General features: G+C 40.5%; 2 protein-coding genes across 40 annotated transcripts in view; one reads left to right on the top strand and one right to left on the bottom strand.

Moving 5' to 3' along the window:
• Window positions 1–12,836, bottom strand: part of ARVCF (ARVCF delta catenin family member) — a 241,395-nt gene extending 228,559 nt beyond the window's left edge. For 3 of the 26 annotated variants that reach the window (XM_021284593.2, XM_065033019.1, XM_065033020.1), the window contains exons 1-2: window positions 12,349–12,834; window positions 11,888–11,946 (exon numbers count right to left, since the gene is read on the bottom strand). The gene's annotated coding sequence lies outside the window, so the exon portion shown is untranslated. Of the gene's footprint in view, window positions 1–11,887; window positions 12,130–12,211; window positions 12,260–12,348 lie in introns of those variants that run through there. The other 23 variants (XM_065033030.1, XM_005498171.3, XM_021284646.2 and 20 more) reach the window with 12 other exon arrangements.
• Window positions 12,837–13,041: 205 nt separating this feature from the next.
• The window catches only part of TANGO2 (transport and golgi organization 2 homolog), a 29,399-nt gene continuing 17,693 nt past the window's right edge, over window positions 13,042–24,747 (top strand). For 5 of the 14 annotated variants that reach the window (XR_010466709.1, XR_010466707.1, XM_065033070.1 and 2 more), the window contains exons 1-2: window positions 15,580–15,708; window positions 21,870–21,991. Coding sequence is in view for 8 of the 14 variants with exons in the window: in XM_065033070.1 (XP_064889142.1) it covers window positions 21,936–21,991 (56 nt within the window). In the remaining 6 variants the exon portion in view is untranslated. Of the gene's footprint in view, window positions 13,246–15,087; window positions 15,208–15,578; window positions 15,709–21,869; window positions 21,992–24,747 lie in introns of those variants that run through there. The other 9 variants (XR_010466706.1, XM_065033068.1, XM_005498174.4 and 6 more) reach the window with 5 other exon arrangements.

Here is a 24,747-nt window from a genome sequence, read left to right as displayed (position 1 = left end):
ATGGCTTCCTGCTGCTGTTACTAACATGGTATCGCAGAAAAGTAATTGCAAATATTACTCATGAAGTACAAAATACAAAACAGAAATAAACAAGATAATGGAAGAAACATCTATCTACCAGCAAAGCTAAAACTCATCAGAAGATTATATTCAACACACTTTGAAGCCAGCTGTATAAACTGACAGTGGAAGCCTTCAAATTTAAATAAACCTTTTAAAATTCTTGATTTCGCTAAAGGCAGAAGTTTGACCTTAAGTGTTAATTTAAATGGATACAACTAAGTTGGTTAACAAAACCCAAACTGAAGTTTCATAAGCACAGCTGCTAATGGTACCCTGGGAGCTGCAGCCGCATCCCGGCCTGGCCCGAGCTCGGTCCATCAGCTGTCCCGTCACCCCTGCCCATGGGGAGCATCACTGACAGTGACACCCACTGCGGAGAAACGCAAACAGAGACTGTCCTGCAACCCTGAAACTCGTTTCTGGACCTTCTGCCCTTTGCATCATCAGGATCCTTGCAGCTTTGCTGCTGCTTGTAGAAGAGAGAATCTGAAGAACATTCAATTATTAACCATCTTATTTTTCCATAATCACAGCTGAGGTTGGAAAGGACTGCTGGAGATCATCTCCTACAACTTCCCTGCTCAAAGCAGAGTCAATTTCAAGAAGTTGCTCAGATTCTTTTCCAGTCGGGTTTTGAAAATCTCCAGGCATGTAAACTCCACAGCCTCTCTGGGCAATTTGCTCCAGTGTTCAGTTCACCCTTACAGTATTTCTTTTTTTCCTCAGCTTTTGATTGAAATAAGACTTTTCCACGCTGTACCTATCAGCATATTAGGCTGCACTGCCTGTTGTCGTATTCTTGAACAGTGGGAGCTGCTTAAATCAATGAGCTCTGAAAATGACAATGAGATGTACAACCATGAAATCCACTGAACAGGCCTGTGTGCATTAGCAGGGACACAGTGAGGCCTCTGGGGCCAGTAATGCCAAGAGCTGGATTCCTTCAGCTCCCAGTCACTGCTCCCAGCTCCCCAGTCAGTTCTGCTCCAGGATATTACACCTCCTTTAAACCAGTTGGGTTTTGTCCTATTACAGCACAAACCTGACAAATTTGTTTCAATTTCATAGTGCCAAAGATATTTTAAATGAGTTTATCACAAGAATCTACTATGAACATTCCTTGTCTCTAAAGGCAAGCGGTTATTCTGAGGTGGAACTGGGAGAAACCTGTATGAACTCAATGCTCTTGAGATTTCTATCAGAAATCAGACACTTGATGTCATGTGAAATGACAACAATGCACAAGCATTTTTTTTTCGTTCTTTATTACAAAAGTCTCAAGCGATATTTGCTGTAAGAAAGACAATGTTAACAGGCAGAAAAAGTACAAGGTTTCCCAAGGAGAAGTCAATGCTGCTCATGTTTCTCCTCTTAAAACACAGAAGTAACTCAGGTCTATTCAGTCAAACTACACCTGCATGAAGAGAGAAATGACTCTCAAGCAATTAATCACTAATACTAAAACTATGTAATTGTTATATTTGTGCATAATTCCTTTCTCATTTTATATTTTCTAGAAGAAAATGCCTTCAGAGATTTCTTTTCCCCATTAGAATTCTCCATCTTGCTGTAAATATTTTATATCTGTGCAGCTACTGAAATCATTAAATTATCAATCTTGTACTCTGAAATAAATCAGCCTATTTCAGGGCCTTTTTTTTTTCATCCCTCCTTCATTACAGCTGTTTTCATTCCAGACTCTCCACACGCTGTGTGCACATATAACCTGTATCTATGTTGTATTAACAGGATCCTCACAATTAGATTTAATTTCTTCAAGTAAGAAAAAAGTGACATGCTAATCCTGCCAGTTCTTTGAAAACTGTCCTAGAAGGTCAAATCATGTGTATGTACGAGCTTTGTGACCTGTCTGACACCAGTAAGATAAGGTGCGTCAACATTCCAGATTCCTTCAGTAACGTAAAGCGAAGTAACTGGTAGTGATTCCATTCACATCAATCTCAAAATGGTAAACAATATAATTATATTCTCTGTATAGCAGTCTCATGGGTGCATGCAGATATACTTAATAGATTACAGACAGTACAAAGCTCATTTAAAAATAAAACACTATGGAAAATTCTAGTTTTCTTCGTCGAGCTACTATGCAGACAGTGAAGATACTGAGATCTCTACAACACTTATCCTTATGAATTTAACCAAAGTCAGAAACTCTCGGAAGTTATAATATAACGGCAAAACAATATGGGAAAGGAAAACATCTTAAAGGACAGGGCTTAAGACACTGACAGTTCTCTTGTTCAGTATTAAGGTAATGTTGAGAAATCACATCCCTACCAACATCAATACCCTCCTACAGAGAGGGAAATGAGAAGAATTCGCTAAATATAGATACAAGTGTTTGGAAGGATGCCTATCCTTATTTGTGCATTCATCTGTTTAATTGTGGGCAATATAGTCCACTAGACAGCCTGAGGCAAGCAGGGATGTTCAATATTCCCTGAGTTATACGGGCTCAACTGGAGACTGGATTTAATTACACATTTTACAATAGTACAAGTGGGAAAAACTTATTTCGAAACTCTTCAGTGGTAAGAACCTCTGGAATATTTTTAGTGGGGTTTGGGTGATACTAACTGCCTGTGTGCAGTTTTAAACAAGCATGGTGAAAGCGGAATTCTCATCCCACGAACTTCAGTAGATAAAGAGATACCACAAATGTAGACAAATATATATTGATATGTGGACAACAAAAATCTTCTAGAGTAAGACACGTTAAAAATCAAGTTCTATGCTTAGTTTGGCAGCCTGAGGAAACTGACATTTTTCTTAAATTGATCTGCAAGTGCATTTTTAAAATAATTGCAGTAATTTAATTCTCTAAACATACTTGTCAATACATCTCACCAAATTAACCCATCTGTATTTGAAAATAAAGCTGAAACAATAACATAAACCTAGAAGAAACAAGTCAAGGTAAGTTCATACCTGTGATCCAAACCTTTGGAAGGATTCCTAAACCTATTTCCTTTTGTTTCAGTGACAATATTGTAAAGAAATAGAATGGAATTTAACAGGAACTCTGTGTCTAAATCCCTCTAAGAATTTTGGCTTCATTTTCTAAGGGTTCACTGAAGGTCTCGGCCAAGGTACCACCTTATTTATAAATCACAGAGAGGTTCTCACGTGTTCTTTTTAAGCAGGATTCCATCCCCACTGATGTTCCTCACAGGACACCTGAGCCAGGCAGGCTGCAAACCCCGTCAGAACTCTGCTGCTTCTTAGCAGAAGGTCCAACAGCTCAACAAATTCCTTAAGAGAATTGTCTGCCCTCTCAGTAAGGCTTAGAGAAAGTACAGTGCTAACTGCCCAGAAAAATCAAGATTTTTCCATTGGGAAGAGAGTGTGTTCAGTCAGGAAGGAAAAATCCCTGTGCAAATAAACCCGTGTTATCTCCTGACCATCTAAATGCAAATACTCGCCTTGCATTGTGAAGAGACTAACCTTTATACAACCAATAATATTCAGAGTTTAAGTTCATTTTCAATGTAAAAACCACTGCTAAGATACAAAACAAGAATGTTGTTACTGGGCTGTATGTGACTAGATAAGTCACATTAGATCTTCCCGGAGAGCTAAATGAATAAAACAAGCTTCAGTTCTGTTTAACATTAGTTCTTCGGTCCCTTAAAAACTAAAGTTCCTGAGATTCACAGTTATACTGCTTCTGTGCTTCAAAAGAGAGGGAAGTGGTTTGTGGTGTCATGGATGAAATGAGGTGGTTATCCTTGAAGAGATAGATGAGTATGGGCTGGGATTCGGAAACCCCACCACGGATGCAGTAAGTAGTCTGTAAAAGCTGAAGACTGGTTATCACCTACCGGAACATTCCATCGTGACACACGGGTGAAAAAGATAACAGAGCAAATATTCTTCCAAGCAATACCCTCGTTTTGTACAGGACAAAATATCAGCATAAAACATGCTCTCAACAACAAGCAGGTTAACTCATTAATAGTATCCTAAGAAAACTGTCTGGGGAACGCTGTTCTGTCTGGATTCTTATCTGTCATACTTTGGGAGTTTTATCTCAGCATTAAGCAACAAAACAACATGTAATACACTATTACATAAAAAAAATAATCTAATATCCTCCTTGAATTTGATCAGAATTAGTTCAAGCTTGGTATGGAAGGACTTCCCTAAACAGTTCTGATGCTGAGATTCTTAGTACCAACTCTTGAACAGTTAAAGCACAAACCACTCCTTTTATACTGTCATTGTTCCCACAGCAGATGGAGTTTTGATATAATGCCACTAAAGATGGGCAACAAAAAAGATCTAGACATTAACCAAGAACTAGGATTTTATTTAATAACCTGAAGAACAGTAAATTTCAAGACATGCATATTTCTCTGGACTGCACTGAGATTACTCCTGCTGAAAAACTGCAGGTATATTTGGATATAAAATGGTAACACCATCAGAAACAGAAAGTTGTATATGTAAGAAGCTAGTATGTGCAATACTTGCAAATTTGAGTTTTCTGTTTGACATTCAAATCAAGAAAAAGATCTACACGAATCTGTATGAACAACTGAATTTGAAGCTTTACATAGGCTTCATATATATGAATTTGAAGCTTTATGTAAACACACCAAGGTTATTTGTGATAAATTGTTGAAGTTTTCTTATCACACTTAAAGCTCACCAATAGATTTTATTCTATTCAGTATAAATACACAGTAATTTTCCACTGAACTCGTGGCGAATCACCTGACAAACAAAACAACCAGAGAGGTGGCAAATAAGGGAATAAATACGTATCTCCAGAAAGCTATGTACTACTTTCAAGGAACATCCCTATTCCCAAATTCCTGGTCCTAATCTGTACCTTCTGTTCAATTTCACTGATTTCAGGCTTGAAAAAGAAAATCGGAGGATGACATCAATCATCTTTTAAATTGTGTTCCTCTATTAGAGAGACACCTGAAGATATATCAGTATTAAGAGAAAACTATATTCCAGTTTAAGGACAGAACTAGAATTAGGATTAGTGCTAATGATAGAGATTCTACCCAGGTTTCACATTTATGGTTTATACAACCCAATAAGCTTCCATCACCGTATCACACTGAAAATAGCGCCTTACCCTCCACCTCTCAAACACCGCCTCGGGACAGGGAACACGATTTTTCACTTCCATTATCTTCCAGCCCGCAGTGAGGAAATGCCTTGGTCCTGAATCAGAACCCACAGGAATTTAGCAAGTGCTATTTCTGCTTGTAGTAGAATCCTCAATATGTAATTTACATCTTGATGTGTCATCATTTCTTGGTATTTAACTTAGTAACAGCTTCTCCAAAGTAGAGATTTTATTACATAAATTATGAAAGTACCAGACTGGGTGTAGTAGAGACAACATAAATTCCTGAATCAATACAAAATATGTCCCTGGTAGTAGTTGTTATTCTATGCAGGTGTGTTATTGATTACATTCATAATGGTCTCACTTTAGCTGCCATCAATAACTCACTACTTGTATTGTCACACTGAATTACAGCAGAACCAGTCTAAAAAGATGTGGAGAAGTTTTACCAGCATGGCATGACCCAGCCTGTGATGCAAAAAATCAGAACACTGCCAGTTTTAGTTAGGATTCATGTTTGAGACTTCACTTGACATTACATTGATAAAATAAAGTCAAAGGTGCTACTTACTCAGGCAGAAGAGATCATGTCTTAAACATACTGGAAAACTCTTAAATTTATAGCAACTGCATGCAATAAAACTCTGCTTCTAATACCTTGGGACCATTATTGGCGTGCACTTACTGACATGCAAAACTGAATCCAAGTTTTATGGATAGTTATTATCATTTTACTGATCAACAAGACTGAAGCTTCCTTGCATCACATTAAGAATTGTAGAAGGAATGTTAGAATATTTCACTCTTTTAAATGGAGTTCATTTCTAAATCAAAACTTGACAGCAATATAGACAGTGGAATACTAACCATATGCCAAAGATTCATGGAGTATTGAAAAGTTAAGCATAGATAATATTATCACAGTTGTATGAAGCACGTCATTTAATATTAGTATATATAAGCATTTTTCTTGTAAATATCTCAGAGCAAACACATAGCAAAACATGAACACTCGCTGCCACTGCCCCACCAAAACAGAGAAGCAGATCCAGGGATGAGAGACAGAAGTCTTCCTAATTCCAGTAATCTGATCTTTATGCCATTTTAACCCACTGTAGAGGATTAACAAAATATTAGGATTATATCTCAAAGAGTAGAATATTGTTAAAAATGTCCACACGAATAATTAATGTTCTGTGCACATCCTAGACAAGCACGACAACATTTCATAAAACCTGCATTTCCTTAAAAAGAAAACAAAAACCACCACCATTTTAAAGTAACACTTTTAATTATGCACTTCAACTGCATTTCCCATGTATTCTCAGTTGCTATTAGAGAGATTCTCCTTGACAAATGCCAAGATAACAAGGCAGGTCATGCTCATGCCACCCTTTCTCTCACTGTGTAAGGCTGCCCTCTCTTCCCCAGGTACAGCAAAACAGAAACAAACTCCTACAGCAGCAAACTTATGGGTTCTACTGGACTGCCAGTCACATTACAGTAATACACATAACAAGAAACTCAACCCACCATCAACAGAATCCTTTAAAAGTTCCGACAACTGCACAAAATGACCCAAATTATTCAACCTCATAGGTGAGGTCTATGAATAGCTGTCTGACGAAAATTCGACCCATTGATGAGCAATTAAAATACCCACCACATGAAGGTTCTTAAAAGTTTTGATGTATACATAACAATAATATTCATGCTGTCTCATTCCCAGCACCTGAAATACGTGCTTAATTTCGGAAGCCAGTCTCCATGTACTATCCCGATTTGCCACTCAGCAGAGTCTCCTCCAAAGTGCCACTTAAAACACTCGATTCAAACTCGTAGACTGAACCAACCCCCAGAGAAGTCTGTCTGTCTGTCTCTCCACTGTTTTTATTTGCAGCCATAAGTCACTGCCCTTTCTAACTCAGGCGTCTAATTCACATGCCTGAAGTTATTTTAACTACCCCAACTTAAGTGTCACATCTCAGATTCTCCTTCCCCAAGATAGTCCACACTTTATGAACCATATTTGAAGTCACTCTGCAATTTGCTTTCCTCTGGGGAATCTCTGCAACCTTTGCTACTCTGCATACTGTCAAAAAGTTTGTTATTTCTTCATTTAAAACCAGAAAAAATATGCCTCCCTAGTATCACTACATAGATCCAGCTCTCATCAAGCTGTGAATCCAGCAGACATGGACACTGCTGATTAGTTAAACACTGCAATACAGTTTCTTAGCCATCAGAATAATCCAGTAAAAGTCTGTGTGATTGCTTGTCACTGTTCTGAATAGCAGTTACTTAAAATTTTATCACTACATAACCCAAATTAAATAGACAATGTTTACTGTAATGAGAAGGTCCCATGGAGGAATTGTGCTGATCTGCTTCCAGCTCATGGATGGAAACTCCATTGCCAGAGCAGATGAGGAACGGGCAATTAAATTACTGGAAACAGTGGCTCTAGTTTCATTAACTTTACATTGCGATGAATGTAGATCCATACAGAAAAGATCTTCTTACAGCAACAAGGTAGCATTTTTGTGCACAAAACCCCCATGATCATTCCTTTTATCATAGCAGAAATAAGAGGAGGAAAAAATTAAGCTTAGAAAATAAAAAAGGTACATGTCATACAAAGCCCAGATCCTGTAAAGATTTTTTTTTCTGGCCAGTACTCCAAATTAAGCTACTGCTTGGCACTTCCAAGTCAGTCAATACTGCTGCACCTGTAAGGATTCTTACAGGGATTACTTCATTAGATAATTCAAAATACATTCGCTAAGAATGCAGGTCTTGATATTGGTCCCCTGGAAAGTCCACTCTGAAGGATGACTGTGCAAAGGAAGCACTGATGTCTAATTATATACTCCTGAATTATTAAATTCTGAAAGAAATAATGAAAAGAAGAAATAATTGGAGTTTGCCACAGCTACACAATGTCAAGACTGGCCCCAAACTGATTTACTCACTTCTTCCTCCTCACTTGCTTGCAATGTTTAAGCCGTAACTCTTTAGTAATGTATTTCAGAAGACAGTAAATGCTTCACAACTCTTAAATAAACCCTAAGCAGCTAAACACTAACTGTTCTGGAGGACAAAGGCCTGTTGGCAAGGCACTAGAATTCAAGCTTCCATTGGCTTATGACAGCAATAATAAGGCAAACAAAATAAATAATAAAAATGAAATTGTGAAAGATACCTTGACAGTGTCCTTTTAATCTTCAGCCAACTTGAGATGTCATGTAAGCACTGAAGCAGGAAAGAGCTGATACTGCTTCGACAGCAAAATCTCAATTTCTCCCTGACCTACAAATCATAAGCTAATAGACTAGTGGTGCACTGGCACATATCTGCACAGTAGCTCATGGAAACCCTGTTGCAGCTCCTGAAATAATATGCATGTGCTCTGAGATGCAGGAAAACCATAATTATAAACAAAATCAACTGAGGCATGCACAGAAGACTTCAACACTGCAGTCAAGGACCTTACGGAACAAAGATCCTCAATTGCCTAAGCAAATTGTCACATCTGGTAAAGAGAAAACATGCAGCATGTGGTTCAGAAAGGTCTTCCCAGTGCAATCTAAACTGGAGAGTGAAGTAGAGAAGCACAATCCCACCCATGTTTGCCTAATGGATCTTAGTACCTTGTAATACTGTCAGCAGCAGCATCACCATTAAACAAACACTGGATGAAATTTACTTCCTGGGGATACTTGGCCTGGTATCTGTGATCTGAATCCTACAATTTTGTTCTTCCTAAATATATTCTATATTCAAAACCACTCAGCTTGTCTCATAGTAGCTAGCATCAGCTGATTACAGAGGATTAAGACTTGCAGAACCAGACCAAGAGATTTTTCACAAAAAGGTATTTGGAGAGATGCAGAACTGCACATCCTCAGACTCACAGGTTCCTTCCTCAGTGTACTATTGCTAGTAAACATCTTCTATCTTGTACAAAATCTCCACACTTGAGAAAACACAGACTTAGATACCTACAGAAGTACCCACTGATTTTGTTTTTCTAGGTTAACTCCTCAGAGGGCCTGATTTTGAAAGATACGATTAAGCAGATCCTTCGATTTCACTGTAGCCAACTCCTTAGAACCAACTTTAGACACCTCTTACCTGGAACCAGTGATATTTCCACCAGTTTTATCTAGATTGGACAACAAAAATAACCACATAGTAAAATACGAGGGTATAAACACAGTATCAACTCTTACAGAATTTGATCAAGTAAGCATTAAAAATAAATAAATAAATAAATAAAATCAATAAAGCCAGTCATGCCAGGGGTATAATGGTGCCTTACTTAGTTAAGATTCACTATTTTCAGAACGAGACCATTTGTTTCTATAGTGGTGCGCTCCCACTAATGACAACTATTGTAAGAAAATATGTGGATTTTAATCTCAACAGAAATCTCACTGCTCATTTCCAGGTGACTTATTTGAAGTCTCCATAAAGTAACTGCATGCAACACATCGGATAAATTCCTCCCCTATCCATAGGGGCGTAACCCTAGAGTTGGGCTTTTCCTCCTTCTGTGGAGACAGGCAATAAAGTAAAAAAAAAATGACCTAACCTTTCTGCTTTGAAGATTGCTGTGATGGCTTTAGGAACACAATGCACTCACACTAAACAAGATACTGTCATACTCTGGTTAAACTGTAAAGGCATAAGCTAACTGTAATCTCACACTTAGCTGCTACAGCATGTTTACAATGTCTGTGTCAATGATTTATACTCACACAATAAAATATTAAGCGCAACAAATTATCAACCTGGTAGCACAAGAATTCTAACAGGTTTTCCTCTCAGTGTATCAATTCTGACACCAACCAAGATCCACCCCAAAGCACTGCAGAAATAGTGTGTTACATTACATAAAAATCAAATACAGAAGCTTAGTTTTATATAACTGTAATATGCATGCAGATGGTCTTTGGGATAAGACACCATCTCTAAACTACAGTTTGTACTAAATTTGAAGTGTAAGCAAAAGGCAGGAATTTTGCCATTTCTAGTGCAGTGTCCTAACTCAATATAGTGGGAACATGTCTCTATTTGTAACTCTTACCCATTCTTCCAATATTAAAGAACTGCTGAGACTGTAATCCATTGCAGAGATTTTGAATGAATAGATGAAAATCAAAGAAGGGAACTATTTTTCATCCATTCTAGCTAAATAGCAGGTAAAATATATGGTTATATTAACTGAATCTCAGTTATTTATGTTGACAGCAACTATGGCATAAAAATAAAATCAAAGTCAACTTTTAAAAGATCACCAATGTCAAATAAAATACCTTCTATGCATCCCTGAACAATGCACGGGGATAAACTATGCAGTGAAACCATGCAGTCAAACTGTATTGTTCTTCTAAACCTTGCCCTCCTAATACATTCCTTTAGCCAAGCAATGGGAAAATAAACCCATTTGCCTAATGAAGCATATAATTTAAATATTTCAGACAAGCCTTTACAGAGATGTTGCTTAAAATAAATTTAACAGCCATCCATCCAAATATCTTGCACGATGAAGATCACAGCATAGTTCACAACTTCCTTTTTTCTGTAGAAACTCCAAACTATCCAGCCCTTTCAGTTATTTTAGTCACCATTTATATCTTGTACTACTTCTTTATAACAAATCTTTTTTTTTCCCCACAGCAAATTTAATATGAAGCTGCAATTTTACTCTTTTGCAGTGCCTTGCAACACTCCTAAAGCCACTACAATCTCAGATTTTTCTACTGCACCATGCAGTCCTGCACAATTTCATAAACAAAATATGTTTAAATTTATGGAAGCTTAAAGGGCTGATGTACTTAATATAGACTGCAGTACTTCATCCACAGGAAGATACAATCAGCCAGTGGCAACATTCTGTCATTTAGAATCATGGTTTTTACCATAAAGCATTCCCATTAATGGAAAACTGTGTTTTTTCTCCACAAACTTGTCTCTAGTGTTTAAGATATCATTAGTATAAACACGGTCTTCACTTGATGTAATAAAATCTGCTAAGGGTTTTTTTAACACACTAAGATGCACATTTTGTATTGTGACCTACGTAAGGCAAAACTGTAGACTGTAAAAAGCGAAGTACATGTTATAAGAATTCCCCCTTCCACATACACAAACAAGTGCCTACATTAAAAAAAGACAGAAAAGGGAAAGATGATGTTTACTATTTGCATGCTAGAAGTGAACATTTTAAAGAGTTGATCAAGTTTTGCAAACATTAAATTTTAATCACGTACTGCAGGGAAAAGAAAAAAAACCCTTAACTTTGGCTTTTAAGTCTGTGATGGATTTCACATTTGTCAAGAAATAGGTTAGTTTGGTTTGGTCTTTGCTACAAAGAGACTCATCTCCTATGCATGCCACAAATAACCTGAGCAATGACTTCCCTCCATGACAAGAACTGCCCATCATATTGCAGGATTAATACAATATTGGTTTGTTTAGAGGTTGCTTGCGTATGCAATTTTAGCCATTCATATACATCAACTGCTCGTTGCATATCTCATAATAAACTGATGAGCGCTGTTAAACCTTAACCAGCAATCTTTAGCAAACAAAGACTAGTCTGCAATCGTGATGCAAAATCATCCCAAACGTACTGCACACTGCAAGAAGCTCTCACAGAAAATAGCCCGGCAACCTCATTCATTCCTCCCAGCCCAATGATCTGCTCACCATCTCCTCAGTCTTCTCTTGTTTCTCTGTCCTCAGCTTATTTTCCGTGCTTCTGCTGGCTTCAAGGAGGCGGGCGTACAAAAAAAAAAAAAAAAAAGAGAAAAAAATCCCCAACTCTTCAATAAAATACTCAGCAACCGCTGGGCAGCATATCAAGGAAAGCCCCTTATCTTCCCCTCTCGCTGCCCGTTCCCGGGAGCCGGAGCCCTCCCCGCCGCTCCCGCCCTCCCCAGCCCCGCGGCTCCCACGGAGGGCGCGTCCGTCCCCCGCGCGTCCTCCCGGGAGAGCCCCGGGCTGCGCCGGCCCCTCCGCCCGCTCACCCACCGAGACAACATAGACGGACTCGGGCTGATTTTCCCCTCCCACCTCCACATTCCAATTTACAAAGGGCATCCAAGACCATCTTTATCCAGCCGGGGGGAGGAGGGGGAAGCAATCGTTAACCCTTTTATTGCATTTACCTTTGCTACTCTGATTTTCGGCCGCGTTTTTAGGGGGCACAGGGGGTTTCTCCTCTCTACAGAGCACATGAGCTCGCTGCCATCAGGCCGCCCGGTCCCCGCTCCCGCACGCCAGCCTGGCCGCTCGCCACCGCTGGAGGAGCCGGGTCCTCCCCACAAAAATAAATTAAAATATAAATTAAAAAAAATCCGAGGGCACCGCTAAAAGCCGCGTGCCCTTCCGAAACTACATCTCAGGAAACAACCGCCCTCAGAGCTGCCCCGGCCGAGAGCCCCGACTCAGGAGAGGCCCACCGGGAGAGGGCAGCGCATGGCCCCGGCTGCCCGTGTAGGTACCGTCTTTCCAACTCTTTTTTCTTTTTTTTTTTTTTAAGGGGGGGCGTAATCATCCCTCAACATTCACACCTGGGGGAAGCACCAGCGGAAGGGAGGAGCAACCCCCTCCCGCCCCAGCGCCCGGCGGGCACAGGCGGCAGCGCGGGCCGCGACCCGCTCCCCCCGCCGACCCCTGCCTCGCGCTGCCTGCCTGCGGCCGGCACGCAAACCGGGTCGCTGCGCCCGCGCCGCGAATTTTTCTATTGGTTGGTTCCTTTGCGATCGCGCCCAGCAACCAAAGCTTTATTGGTGCGTTTCCGCCTCCCTCCGCTCACTGGTTGGCCGCGCCGCGCGGCATTGGCCGGCCGGACTGTCCGTCCGAGCGGGGCGGCCCGGCCCCCCGGCGGGCGCGCGGGGCAGCTGCGCGCCGGGCGGGTCGCGGAGCGGCCGGAGGAGCCGCCGGAGGACGGGAGGAGGCGGCCCCGCTGCCAGAGCAGGGCCGGGGCTGCCCGCACGGCAGAGCGGAGCGCGGGGCACTGCCGGTGTGCGGGAGCAGCAGGGACCGTGATGTCACCTCACTGGGTGGGTACGCGAAACCGCAGCAACCGGCCTGCAGCATAGCTGAAGGTTTTCTGCTCTTGGGAAGCTGTATGGTGCTTTTCACAGCTGTAGGTTGGAAGATTCCCGGTCCAACCGACGTCTGAAATGCGTGTGTGAGGGGCTGGTCAGGTGCACTGCAGCCAGGTGGTGCGGGCACGTCATCCCTGTGCACTGGTTGAACTTGAGCTGTTCACCATTAGCACTGTGACCGAGTCACCTCTCAGCCCTCTCTTTGAACAGCTCAAGCTTCCTAAACCCCTATTTTATGTCTTGTTATTTATCCCTTCGTTGTTTTCACGCTCTTTTGAATTATTTCTAGTGTTTTTCCCTAACTTCTCTTTTGTGGATGCCACAAAAGCTGTGGCGTTCCAACATCCCTCTCAGCAGTGCTATGGACAAAGGCAGTAATGCTTCCCTGCCTCCCCTGAATATTCTGTATTTTATACATTAAAGGATTATATTAGTCCAGTTTACCACAACATTACCCTGAGAGGTTGTGTTGAAACATTTATATATATAGTAACAGCTAAATTATTGTCTGAAGTACTTCTTGCCAAACCAGTCCCCATCCACGCATTCTTTATTTCCAGATGCATTTGCTCACATTTTCTGACATTAAGAATCTGTTTAATTGGGCACATCACATGATTATGTAACTAATCAGTCTTGTGAATTATCCACTCAATTTACTAAGCTACAGATTTTACTAGTAAAGATCTTACATCATCTAGACAATTGATGCTCCGGCAGGGGGATTGGACTGGATGATCTTTCGAGGTCCCTTCCAATCCTTAACAATCTGTGATTCTGTGAAAATAAGTCAGTAAAAACTAACACCATCAGGTTTTAAGCCTATGGACATTTTTCTTCTTCCCACAGATATAACTCCTACTGAAGGTATGCAGACATATCATCTGAAGGTTTTTAGTGGGTATCAAGCATGAAAGCTAAATAGTATTTGGTCACTGTGATGAGTCTATACATTGAGAGACAGAATGCCAGCAAAGAACAATAAATTACCTTCAATGTGCATGTATTTTACCAATTTTAATGTAATGGAGGTTAAGGTATTTGTATAATTTGTCTACTTATTCATCAGATAACTGTTTCAAATAACAGCTCTGTACCTGAAAACATAAATATCTTTTACCTTTATGTGTATGAAGCTTGGTATGTGTGGGTAATAACTAAAATCTATTCTTGTGTTTCAAAAGCAGGAGTACAAATAATAATAAACTCACCCAGCACTTTTCATCAGTAGATCTCAAAAGACCTTGCAAAGGTCAATGTTATCATGCCACTGTTGATGATGGAGAAAGAAAGTATTGAGGTGAACTTGCTCAATGTCATGTAACAGAGCAGTGGTAAAGCTACAAATTGACCTGGGGTTTTCTGCATCCAGGATGAAAGGTTTTGCCTCACAAGCCGTGTTACATACTCATATACTGGTGGGTGTTCTTTTCATCAGTGTTCTGTATCTTCTGTGTACTGTGTTTATTAGTGTAAGAATCGAGAAGTGCAGGCAAGGCTCTTCTGGTCTTCTGTTAGAGGCTTCACCATAGAGCATCTTTAATTTACAGGCTCCACTGAATCCCTCTATTGCCACCTGTCAAAAAAAGTCAGAAATAAAGTTTCAAATCTTGTTTCAAAAACCCAGGAGTAAGTTAATATGAAAGGACAAAAAGGTGGCACAGATCAAATTGCAGCCTTAATCTGCAGATCTAAGTAAAATTACTATATGTGTAATTATCAGTTTTAATCATGCTGAGCTTAATAACCGAAGGCAAACCTGACTTTGTTACCAGTGTTTTCCTGAATCCCTAGGAAAGCTGCTGTGAATTTACACCATTGCCGGCTCAGGGCTCTGGGGCCTGGCAGGGGGGTCTCTCCTCAAGGTCGTCATGCTAACGAGCATCCCACACCGTGGCCTCATCCCAGACACGGGTGAGTAGCTACATCCAAACTCACAAAGACTGTCAACAGCGCAATCCTGGGTGTTCCAGTCCTCTGAGGTATGAGCCTTGTGAAGCTCAGATCAGGCCTCTGATGTTGTTATTTCACACCTTGAAACAAAATACACTGGAAATGGGCAGAGGCGGCCAAGCAGCCCATATCAGAAACAACTTCTTTAGGCCACTCCGGTGGAGATGGGTGCAGGGCTGTGCCGAAAGTGATGAGCTCTCCAAACAGCCCAGCCCCTCGGGCAGTGGCCGCCGAGCAGGAACCATCGGCCCCGGCCAGTGTGGGGACAAGGGGAGGGCGGTACCCACCGGGCACCTGTGTGCGAGCCAGCCAATGACAGCTCGAGGAGGAGAGGCGGGGAATACATCCCCCAATAGCGCGCTGGGGGTCGTGGCGCCCGGAGCCAATAGGGGCGGGTGTTGTTTTGAACTGGCTGCGCTCCCGGAAGCGGTGCGAGTGCGCTGGTGTCCGCAGGGTGCGTTGGTGAGTGCGGCGGCTCTTCCCTGTGAGGGGCTGTGCGGGCCGGGTCCTTTGGCTTCGGGGGCTCTGGCGGAGCCTCCGCCGGCCGGCGCCCCTCCTGGGGCGCGCTTGGGTGCGAGGGGTGGGGGCAACGCTCAGAAACGGTCACTTTAGCTGTCCCGAGTGGGGAGCCCGAGCTCGGGCGCTGCCTGGCTGGTGGTGACGGACCCGCGGGGTGTGGGCGCCTCAGGAGAGGCGGGGGGTGATTCGGAGTCCCGCTCCCCGCGGAGCGGCCGCCTCCCCTCACAGCAAGGACAACGCTACTGCCGCGCGCCTTTTGTGCAAGAAACGTTTTGTTCTACATTCATCCAACAGCAGCTACTGGAATATTTTAAACTGTTAACCAACAGTTATGTGGTTATGTGATGGCTTTTCATTTTTTTTTGCTGGTGGCTCCTAGTTGGTACCTGTGTCACACGCAAGAGTTGGATAAAGTCATTGTTTCAACATGTGGTGACCCTTTGATGGCAGTACGTCAAGAAATGGTCACAGAAAGACACTGGAAATCATCGCCATTTCAGTTTGTAGGTTTTGAAAGCACTGAGGGTTTTTTTGAGATATTTCTTTTGTAATTACATGAGGTCGGCGGGGGCAGGCTGCTCCGACACTCAACTGATTGCATGCTCGCTCTCGCTGTCTATCGTGCTGGTTTTAAAATTCAAAATATATAACAGAAACTTGACTTTTTTTTGCTTAAATTCAATGACTTTTTTTTTTTAGCTGAGTTGTTTTCAGGCTTCCCATAGTTCTTATCAGCATTTTGCAATTTGACTGAATTGATCCTGGCTATACAGAGATTCAAGTATTTCAGCTCTAACTGAAGCCAACTTGCTAGCTATCTTCATTATAAATTCTCAGTTAATATTTTAATTTACTATTAACATCTATTTCAATATAAATTCTCAGAAGCAACTATTTGAACACAAAATAATAAGCTTTGATTTAAGCTCTTGTGTTGCAATGTTCATTTGGTGTCTATCTTGAAAGAAATTAATGTGCTTTTTTTCCTCAAGCATGGTTGCAGTACTTCTTTCATCTATTTAACTGCTATGGGTTTGTAGTTTCCTTAGTCCCTTCCTCCGCACCAAATTTGTAGGGTGTCTGTGACCCCATGGCCACTGCAAGTTTCATTCAGGGTTGGTGGTAAGCTCAGAGTTACTGGAGATGAGGTGGGAATAGAATTTGCAGCCCTTCCCTCACATAAAGTTAAGCTTAGGAATATAAACTAGACATACTGGGTCAGGTCAAAGGTGTGTATAGACTGGTATTCTTTCTCTGGGAGGGTCTAGGGCAACATCTTTAGGGAAGAACGTAAGAACAAAGCAAGTATATTTCATTCTTCTAGTAAGTATTTCCTCCAGCTAGTTGTAACACAGACTCTCTATGAACAAGAAATGGAAAATGGATTTTATTGCCCCCAAAAAGGGTTTCCTAACTGCTTCCTCACTGAAGAAAACCTAAGAACTGTGAAAGCTAAAAGTAGCAATCTTTGCCTGAAAGGAGGATGAAGTCCAGCAAAAGCCTCTGGGTGTGAAGAGCTGCGGCAGAGAACAGCTGCTGGCACTCTTGAGAAACTGGGGAAAAGGCTCTTACTTGGTCTTTTGTGAATGTTTTCGAAACATGGTGTGCTCAAAGGGGATGTTTACTGGCCTTTGTTTCCCTTGGGAGCTCTACAGTGAACTAGTAAGGTGCCAGATGGAGAACCTGGGGAGCTGAAAACAACTAGCTCCTTAAACTGGAGAATGACATGCACCTTACATGTTGTTTTTTGTGTTTTCGTAAGTGTTGCTGTCCTTTGCAATGAAGACTGATTCTCCCCCTTGGTAGGGTTACAAACCTGCAGTTAGTTACAACTTGGCTTTATGTGGAGCAACCTCAGAGGCATCCAATTATGGTTCCATATATTCCCTCTCATCTTTAATGATTAAATATTACTACACAGGAGCATGTACTACACAAGGGAACTGCAAAAGAAGATAAGTAAAATGCTTTTAAAAATGCAGCTGTGAGACACTTTTTTGGGGGGGGGGAGGAGTAGTTTTAAAAACTAATCAAGCATCACATATTTTCCATCATTTTAAAGTTCAGTATAAAAAAATCTGACTGCACTACTGAAAGAAAATGCATCCAATTTTATTCTTTTATGGGCTTTTGACGAGTGTAGTGTTCAGTTTCCTTTGGACAAATTCAAAAAAAGCAGTAAAATGGTTTTAGCCTCTGCTGACCATGAGTAGTTGTTGTGGTTCATAAAACTATCAGAACTGGTGAGTAATGATCTTCAGCTGTCTTTTAGAGTGCACCTAAACAACAGTTTTGGATCAGTTGAGAAGCAATTGAGATCGCTGTGGTAACTGACAGATGTTATTTATGATGCTTCATTTGTGAAAACAAAATACATAACAAATGGCTTCATTTTTCAAAGGCTGCTACCGGGAGTTCTTAAGGGTAAAACGGATTTATGCCAAATTGTGAACTGATTGCTTCTAATCAACCAAATGATGGTAGAACCCTATGAAAAGAACAAACACAATCTATCATGTTTTGGTCTCTTGATAGTCCCTCTAAATGCTACCTAATGCTGGCGTGTATCCACTCGGGCTTTTAACAGATCGTTAAAGTGAGCAAAGCAACACACTGTACTGTCTAGCAGAGTACAGTAGCGCAGAATAAGAATGTTGGTTACTCAAGTGTCATTTCCAAATCAGCAGCGCCATTTGGAGCAGAACGCTTAATTACAGGATGTTTGTGATTCCTGTCAAGCTGGTTTGTGTGCACTAGGCTTAAGTTGGACAGCAAACTAGAAACGTTACAGAAATAGAAGAGTGTTGCTGTCATTTCCTCCTTGATAACTGTTGTCATATTGACTAGGAGTAATCAAACTAGATTTTATAAAAGCTCGTTATCCTGAGAGCAATAAGTGTTTCACTGTCTCCACCTCACAGTAAGCTTTTTCCCCCCATTCTGCAGACCTCGTCCTGTTGCATGGTGTGTGTATCCTGGCTTGTACTGTCTTCAAAAAAGAAAACTAGAAGGCATGTGTTGTGCCACAACTTAGCCTTTTTTTAACTAAGCAGTCCCCTGTGTGTCTAAGGATGGTTCTGAATACACCTTTTCTGCTGAACTGGAGCTGGAAAGTCAGCTTTTGATCAAGCTTTGGATTTGCTGTAGGGTCAAGTTGCAAGTGTGAAGCCAGTGCTGACCTAATCCTATTTCATCTTCTCCACTCCTTGATCCTGGGAGACCAGAGCTGAATGACATCTGCTCTGTGGTGGCAGCTCCATGCGATGCGCTGCTCTCATCCCCGCAGCACAGCACCCGTGGTGAATGTGAGCTTGAAAAAATGACACCTCTGTGAACATTTTTTGATATGTCTATGACAGCCTCTCTTATTTTTTTTTTTTTTTTTAAACTCCTAATGTTTGTTAGTTGTCTCAAATTTTACAATGTCCAAATTTGAGTCTGACCTACAATATGTTTTTGTTTAAGAATTTTAAGGCTAACATCCAGCCCTGGGCATAAAACCACAACAGGTGTTGCAAATGCAATGTCAGCTTTGATTGATGAAGGCACCAAAATGCATTGGTTGCCTCCTTTGCCAATTAAGTATTGCTGCTATTATGTTAAGGGGTAGCTCTGTTTTAGCTGGCTTCAGTGCTTCTCTCTGAATGACAAACAAGGTTGGACTGTTTATATAGGGCCTATAAACACTTAGGCTTGTTTCTAGGCCAGCAGGTGGAGCACAAGATAGATAATACTGGTTTGATATTTGGAGATACTAAAAGCACAAATGTAACCTGAAGAACTGTAATAACATCATGCAGAGTTGATGAAGTGACAAAAAGATAATTCTGTTGAATCAGTAGAACCAAATACTAACGAGTGTGGATTTTAGAAAGGCAAACAGGAAAATAGATGTCCCATGACAAAGCAAGTGTCTAGAGGCAGAGTGTTTGGAGGCAAGAGAGAATAAAGCAAGACAAGAAGATTCTGGACTGAGACAGAGAAAGTTAAAAGAAAGGGAGCTGGTATAGAATAAAGAACAGCATAATGTTCCAGAGGGGACATAATAAATAGGAAGCTCTGCAGTTTAAATCCTTTCTGGTAGAAGAAATAGTAACCTGAAAAAGGAACTGAGGTAGAGTATGGCAAATGGATACTGCCTGGATATCTGGACAGCATCAGAAATTTACAGCAAAAACAAAAAGTATAAAGGCTTTCAGATGTACCTAGAGCTGTGTTATATTTTAATTGTATTATCTGGGAATGGCACTGTGCTCTAGCTCATAAGCTGTCTGTTGCTCTAGGAAATTTGTGCTCTGTGATCTGAACCGTGACTACAGTTTTGCTTTGCTTCAGTTTCTTTTTAAGAGTTGAAGTGGAAGGTGTGAACAGGTCAGTGTTATTTATGCTTAGTGATATAAAGCAGCTGGGATACACAATCTCGAGTTTTGTGAAAAGCTAACAAGGTCTGTATGCAGAAGATCCAAGTCTTCCAGAATTGGTAGTTTTGTTTTATAACTCTAGTATGACTACAGTTTATTGAAAATTCAGCAAGAGGAGGGCAAGAAGGGTGATAAAACCATCTTAAGACTGATTAGGTTTTTCTAAATAAAGCTGCCTATGGATCTTTTTAAACACCAGGCTACTAGGTCAGTTATCCAAGATTCAAGTCTGCATCTTCAATTTCTGATTAATTTCTAAACTGGTTATTTTGAGATAGACTGTTTAGAGGTGAAGAAACCCAGTGATGTGATTGAATTCTGTTTTGTCCAATGACTTATGTAAGCTGTTAAATAGAAAATAGTTTGGATAGCTAGGCTATTGCTGCTCTTAACTTTGAGATACAGATATATCTGTATGCACGCACTCTCTTGCGCTAGTTTTCTTTTGCCTTTACAAGTGTGTCAGGAGTGTTGCACCTCTTCTGGAGTTACTTCATTTCCTGCACCAGAAGAGGCTCTTTGCAGAATATGAGATTGTAAGACTGAACTTGTGCCATGGCAGTGCCAGCAGGTGAGTTGTGGTGCTGAACTGTGACTTAACAGGAGCCAGCAGCTACTGCCAAGCTGTTAACTGAAAAATCTGTATAAATGCTGCACTTGTAGCACTACTGCTGGTAATATGAAGTGTAGTCAAGATCATCCGTTTTGTGATACCTCTCAAGGTAAATGATGTGGAAATTAAAGAGCAAGAGAGACACTTTTTATGTACTTGGAAGTATGGTTAAAAATCCTACATTTTGTACAGAAATTGATTCAGTCACAGGTTGCTCAGATGGTCTTAGAGTTGTGGTATTGAATCTTGCCTGTCCCCTTCCCCTCTTCACCTGCCTTGAAAACGTCAGCATGGAAGAAACTCCCAGTAGCAGTAAAACACGGTTATGTGTGGTTTGTTGGTAACATTTGGATAACTGTTTCAGCAGCCACAAAAAGTGGGGATCAGGCTGTGGTTTTATTCTCAGGAAAATTTTAATTGGGGCAGCACAAAATATTTGAACACTGTTATATGCTTTTGAAATAGAAAGCACATTTGGTACGCCATCTGACCATGGCCAGAATTTTACACATACCACAAGTGCTGGAAACTATTCAGCAGAATGTACGCTCTGCTCCAGTGTATTTTTGTTTGTACCCAAAGTTTTTCTCAGTGATAAACAATAATACTTTCTCCTGGACTTTAATGATAACTTTACCTAAAGTATATTTTATTTACAGGTTTGGGAATGTCTTTGATCAGGCTTTTTCCAGCTTTTGCAACAGTTTGAGTATTACTTTCTCCTTTATTCTAACAGCATTTTGCCTTACTTAGGTACATAGGAGTACATTGGTACATAGGAGTCTTAATTTCCTGTATTGCTAGCACTCTAGACTTTGTCAGTATTCTTCTTATGCTTTTTTCTTTCCCAAAACTCTGAATTAGCCAAGCATAGCTTTGAAACAACCACTGTAAGAATTCTGGTAGTAAGCCATTCATTGAAACAAATCTATTTTGGAAGTTCTGCTTTATTTATTTATTTTTATTGAGCTATGTTAATGAGAACATTGCGACCTTTAAGCTTCAGCATAGAAGCAAGGTTATCTTTTTATAATTCTCAGTATAATAGATAATCTTTATTTACTTTGTAGGCAATTACGGAATGAGATTGCACTGAGCCTTTGTGGAAGAAGCAAGATTTAAACGTCAATTCTTCAATGTGCATCCTTCTATTCAAATTCGATCCCCGACCAGCTTCAAAAAATGCATACAGGTAAAGATGGTTCTAGTTAAAACAGACTTGTTTCTATAATTTTAATACCATTTATTTTTGTAGCCGATGTTTGAACCAGAAACTCAAGCCAGTGTTAGGTGCTCAATTATGCTTCTGTAACGTTTACCTTCACGACTTTGCCCACTGGAGGATTTGCTGTAACCCTTTGTTTTCAGACTGTCAGAAGACTTGGGCTTTGCAGTTATGGACCTTTTGCTGGTGGCCTGTTATGTGGTGTAGGATAAATCCTTTAAATATTATAGCTCCCGCCTTCTACTTTATCACTTAAACTAAGGGGAATCATGTTTATTGGGGCATCACAGCTGAGGTTCAGGAAAAGATGCAATTTTTTCAGTAGGGTGGATACGTTTGGGGCTTTCAGTTTGAAACCAACAATTTGAAGTTAGCCTGGAAAGTAATTGAAGGACAGTGGAGCAGAAGTATTGCAGTTATTGACCACTGTGTATCATTGTGCCTTTCATTGACTTGTTTTTCTGGCCTTTTGTATTGAAAAGCAGATGCAATTCTATAGAAATAAAGGAAATGGGAACCAAAATGACAATTGTCCCTAGAGTGCATTCCTTTTTGCATCTGGAATCTGCCTAAAAAGGGCTTTTGTTTATGACGTGACTGGTGCTGAAGTAATATATCCATTTATTTGGTCTGACTTTCTTTGTGTTGCTAGTTAGCAAGGGACAGATGCATCAATTAGATGCCTCTTGGGAAAATCCTTTGGATGTAAACTGCAGTTGCTTGCCAAGTGAACTTTCTGCCTCGATCAATATTTAAAAATAAAGCTTACAGTAGTTTGCTTGCTATAAAAGATTGCATTGAGATTGAAATTATTGATTTATAGCAGAAAACAACTTGCTATCAGTGTAAAAATAGGAAAACACTTTTGAGATGTTTTGGGTCAAATTTAATTTTGGGTGTATTTAGTTGTTTAAAGTTAAATCTATCTTGATACCTATTGTTAAGCAATGTCTCGCTCTATACCTCTGAGATAAATTACTCTGAGCCACCTGTTTCTGTGATAAGTGCCAGGCCACAGTGTTCTTGGTGTCAGATTTTCACATCAGATATATAACTTCAGTCCCCATTTGTTTTCTTCAACACACCATAACTAAATATTTTTGCTTCTCTTTATTCAGAAGAACATTGAAGTTCTTCTTAAATAGTTCCTAAGGTTTTTCCACCTTTGCCTCAGCCTTCTGAAGGACACGGGTCTGCCTATCAGTTGGAAATGGTCCCCAGCCCTCCTGATTCCCTGAACAGCCAGTAGACCAAGTCAGAACCCTCTGTACTAGTCTCTTGCGAAGTGTTATTTTTCCAGGCAACTTGTCTATGTTACACTGTGCTATAGTTCTGTTTATTTCACTGTGAGGTCTTGGAACAGTTTTCCCAGCCAAAAGGGGGTTCCTGTACCTGCAGACATACTAATTTGTCTGTACAATTAATTTTCTTACTATTCTCTATTTTGTGTCTCTAACGAAGAGAAAACATCAAAAATAGGCATTAAAAGTTAGAAAAGACACACTGCGTATCATTGGCTGTTTTCTTGTAGCCAATAAACTTTGTCAGACTAGAACATGTTGTCCGTAACACGAATTTTCCATCCAGGTAGACCTTGGTTTCGAGAGCAGTACGTGGGCAAAAGCTTACGGTTCACCTTTGTGATGCCCTAATGAATCTCTGGCTTCCTGCACCCTGGCAACTTGCTCTTCTACCTTTTTTCCTCCATGTTCTCTCTACAGGCCTATTTATAGTAAAGTTTAGTGTGTCGTAACATGCTTTACTGTAGTCCATTATTATTGTCAAAGGTAACATGCTGCCTTTCCATCTTTCTGAACTTTACTGCGTGCATCTTACAAATAAATACATGTTTCAAGCTTCAAAGCTATAATCACAGAGTCTTTTTATGGAACTGAATTACATTGTAGAAAATTGCTTTAATGGAGTGATTTCTCATGTTTTCATCTCTCTGCCTCAACATTAAAATAAATCTTAATATGTAAATCCTAGTAGAGTTGAATTATTTCAGCTATAAAATAGCTGAATAGGCTTTTTGCAATTTATTAGAAGATGAGGGTCACTTAATATTGCTCCTTTTTGATATGATTATGTTTCATAGAAGACAAAATGAAGATGTTTTGATTATAGCAATCCTGTATACTAGCCTTGTGCTAAATTTAAGCATCTGTGTATTAAACTTGAGATGGAGAATATTCAATCACACCAGAAAGACTTCATTTATTTTTAATATTTACACACTATAAACAAACCATGGGTTTGTGTCAAGAATTATTGAAAGCAAAATATAATTGGAGCTTCAGCAAATGAGAAATGCACTTCAGGTCAGGATGTTCTACCAATGAAAAACACCATCAAAAAAAAAAAACAGGATAAAATAATTGTTGAAATAAGACTGCTGGCAGAGAGACATCAAATGAAAGCTCATCTGCAAGTTTGAAACGGGCAGTGTCTGAGGGCTGATTCTCAGCATACAAACCCAGTAACTCTTCTAACTCAAGCTTTTATTTATAGACACCCTGCATCTACCTGATGTTGCAATAAGTCACAGAATCCCAGGGATTCCAGAATGTCAGGGATTGGAAGGGCCCTGGAAAGCTCATCCAGTGCAATCCCCCCATGGAGCAGGAACACCCAGATGAGGTTACACAGGAAGGTGTCCAGGCGGGTTGGAATGTCTGCAGAGAAGGAGACTCCACAACCCCCCTGGGCAGCCTGGGCCAGGC

This window comes from Columba livia, chromosome 17 (genome assembly GCF_036013475.1).
Source record: "Columba livia isolate bColLiv1 breed racing homer chromosome 17, bColLiv1.pat.W.v2, whole genome shotgun sequence".
Taxonomy (NCBI): domain Eukaryota; kingdom Metazoa; phylum Chordata; class Aves; order Columbiformes; family Columbidae; genus Columba; species Columba livia.
This window is presented reverse-complemented; position numbering and strand designations above follow the sequence as displayed.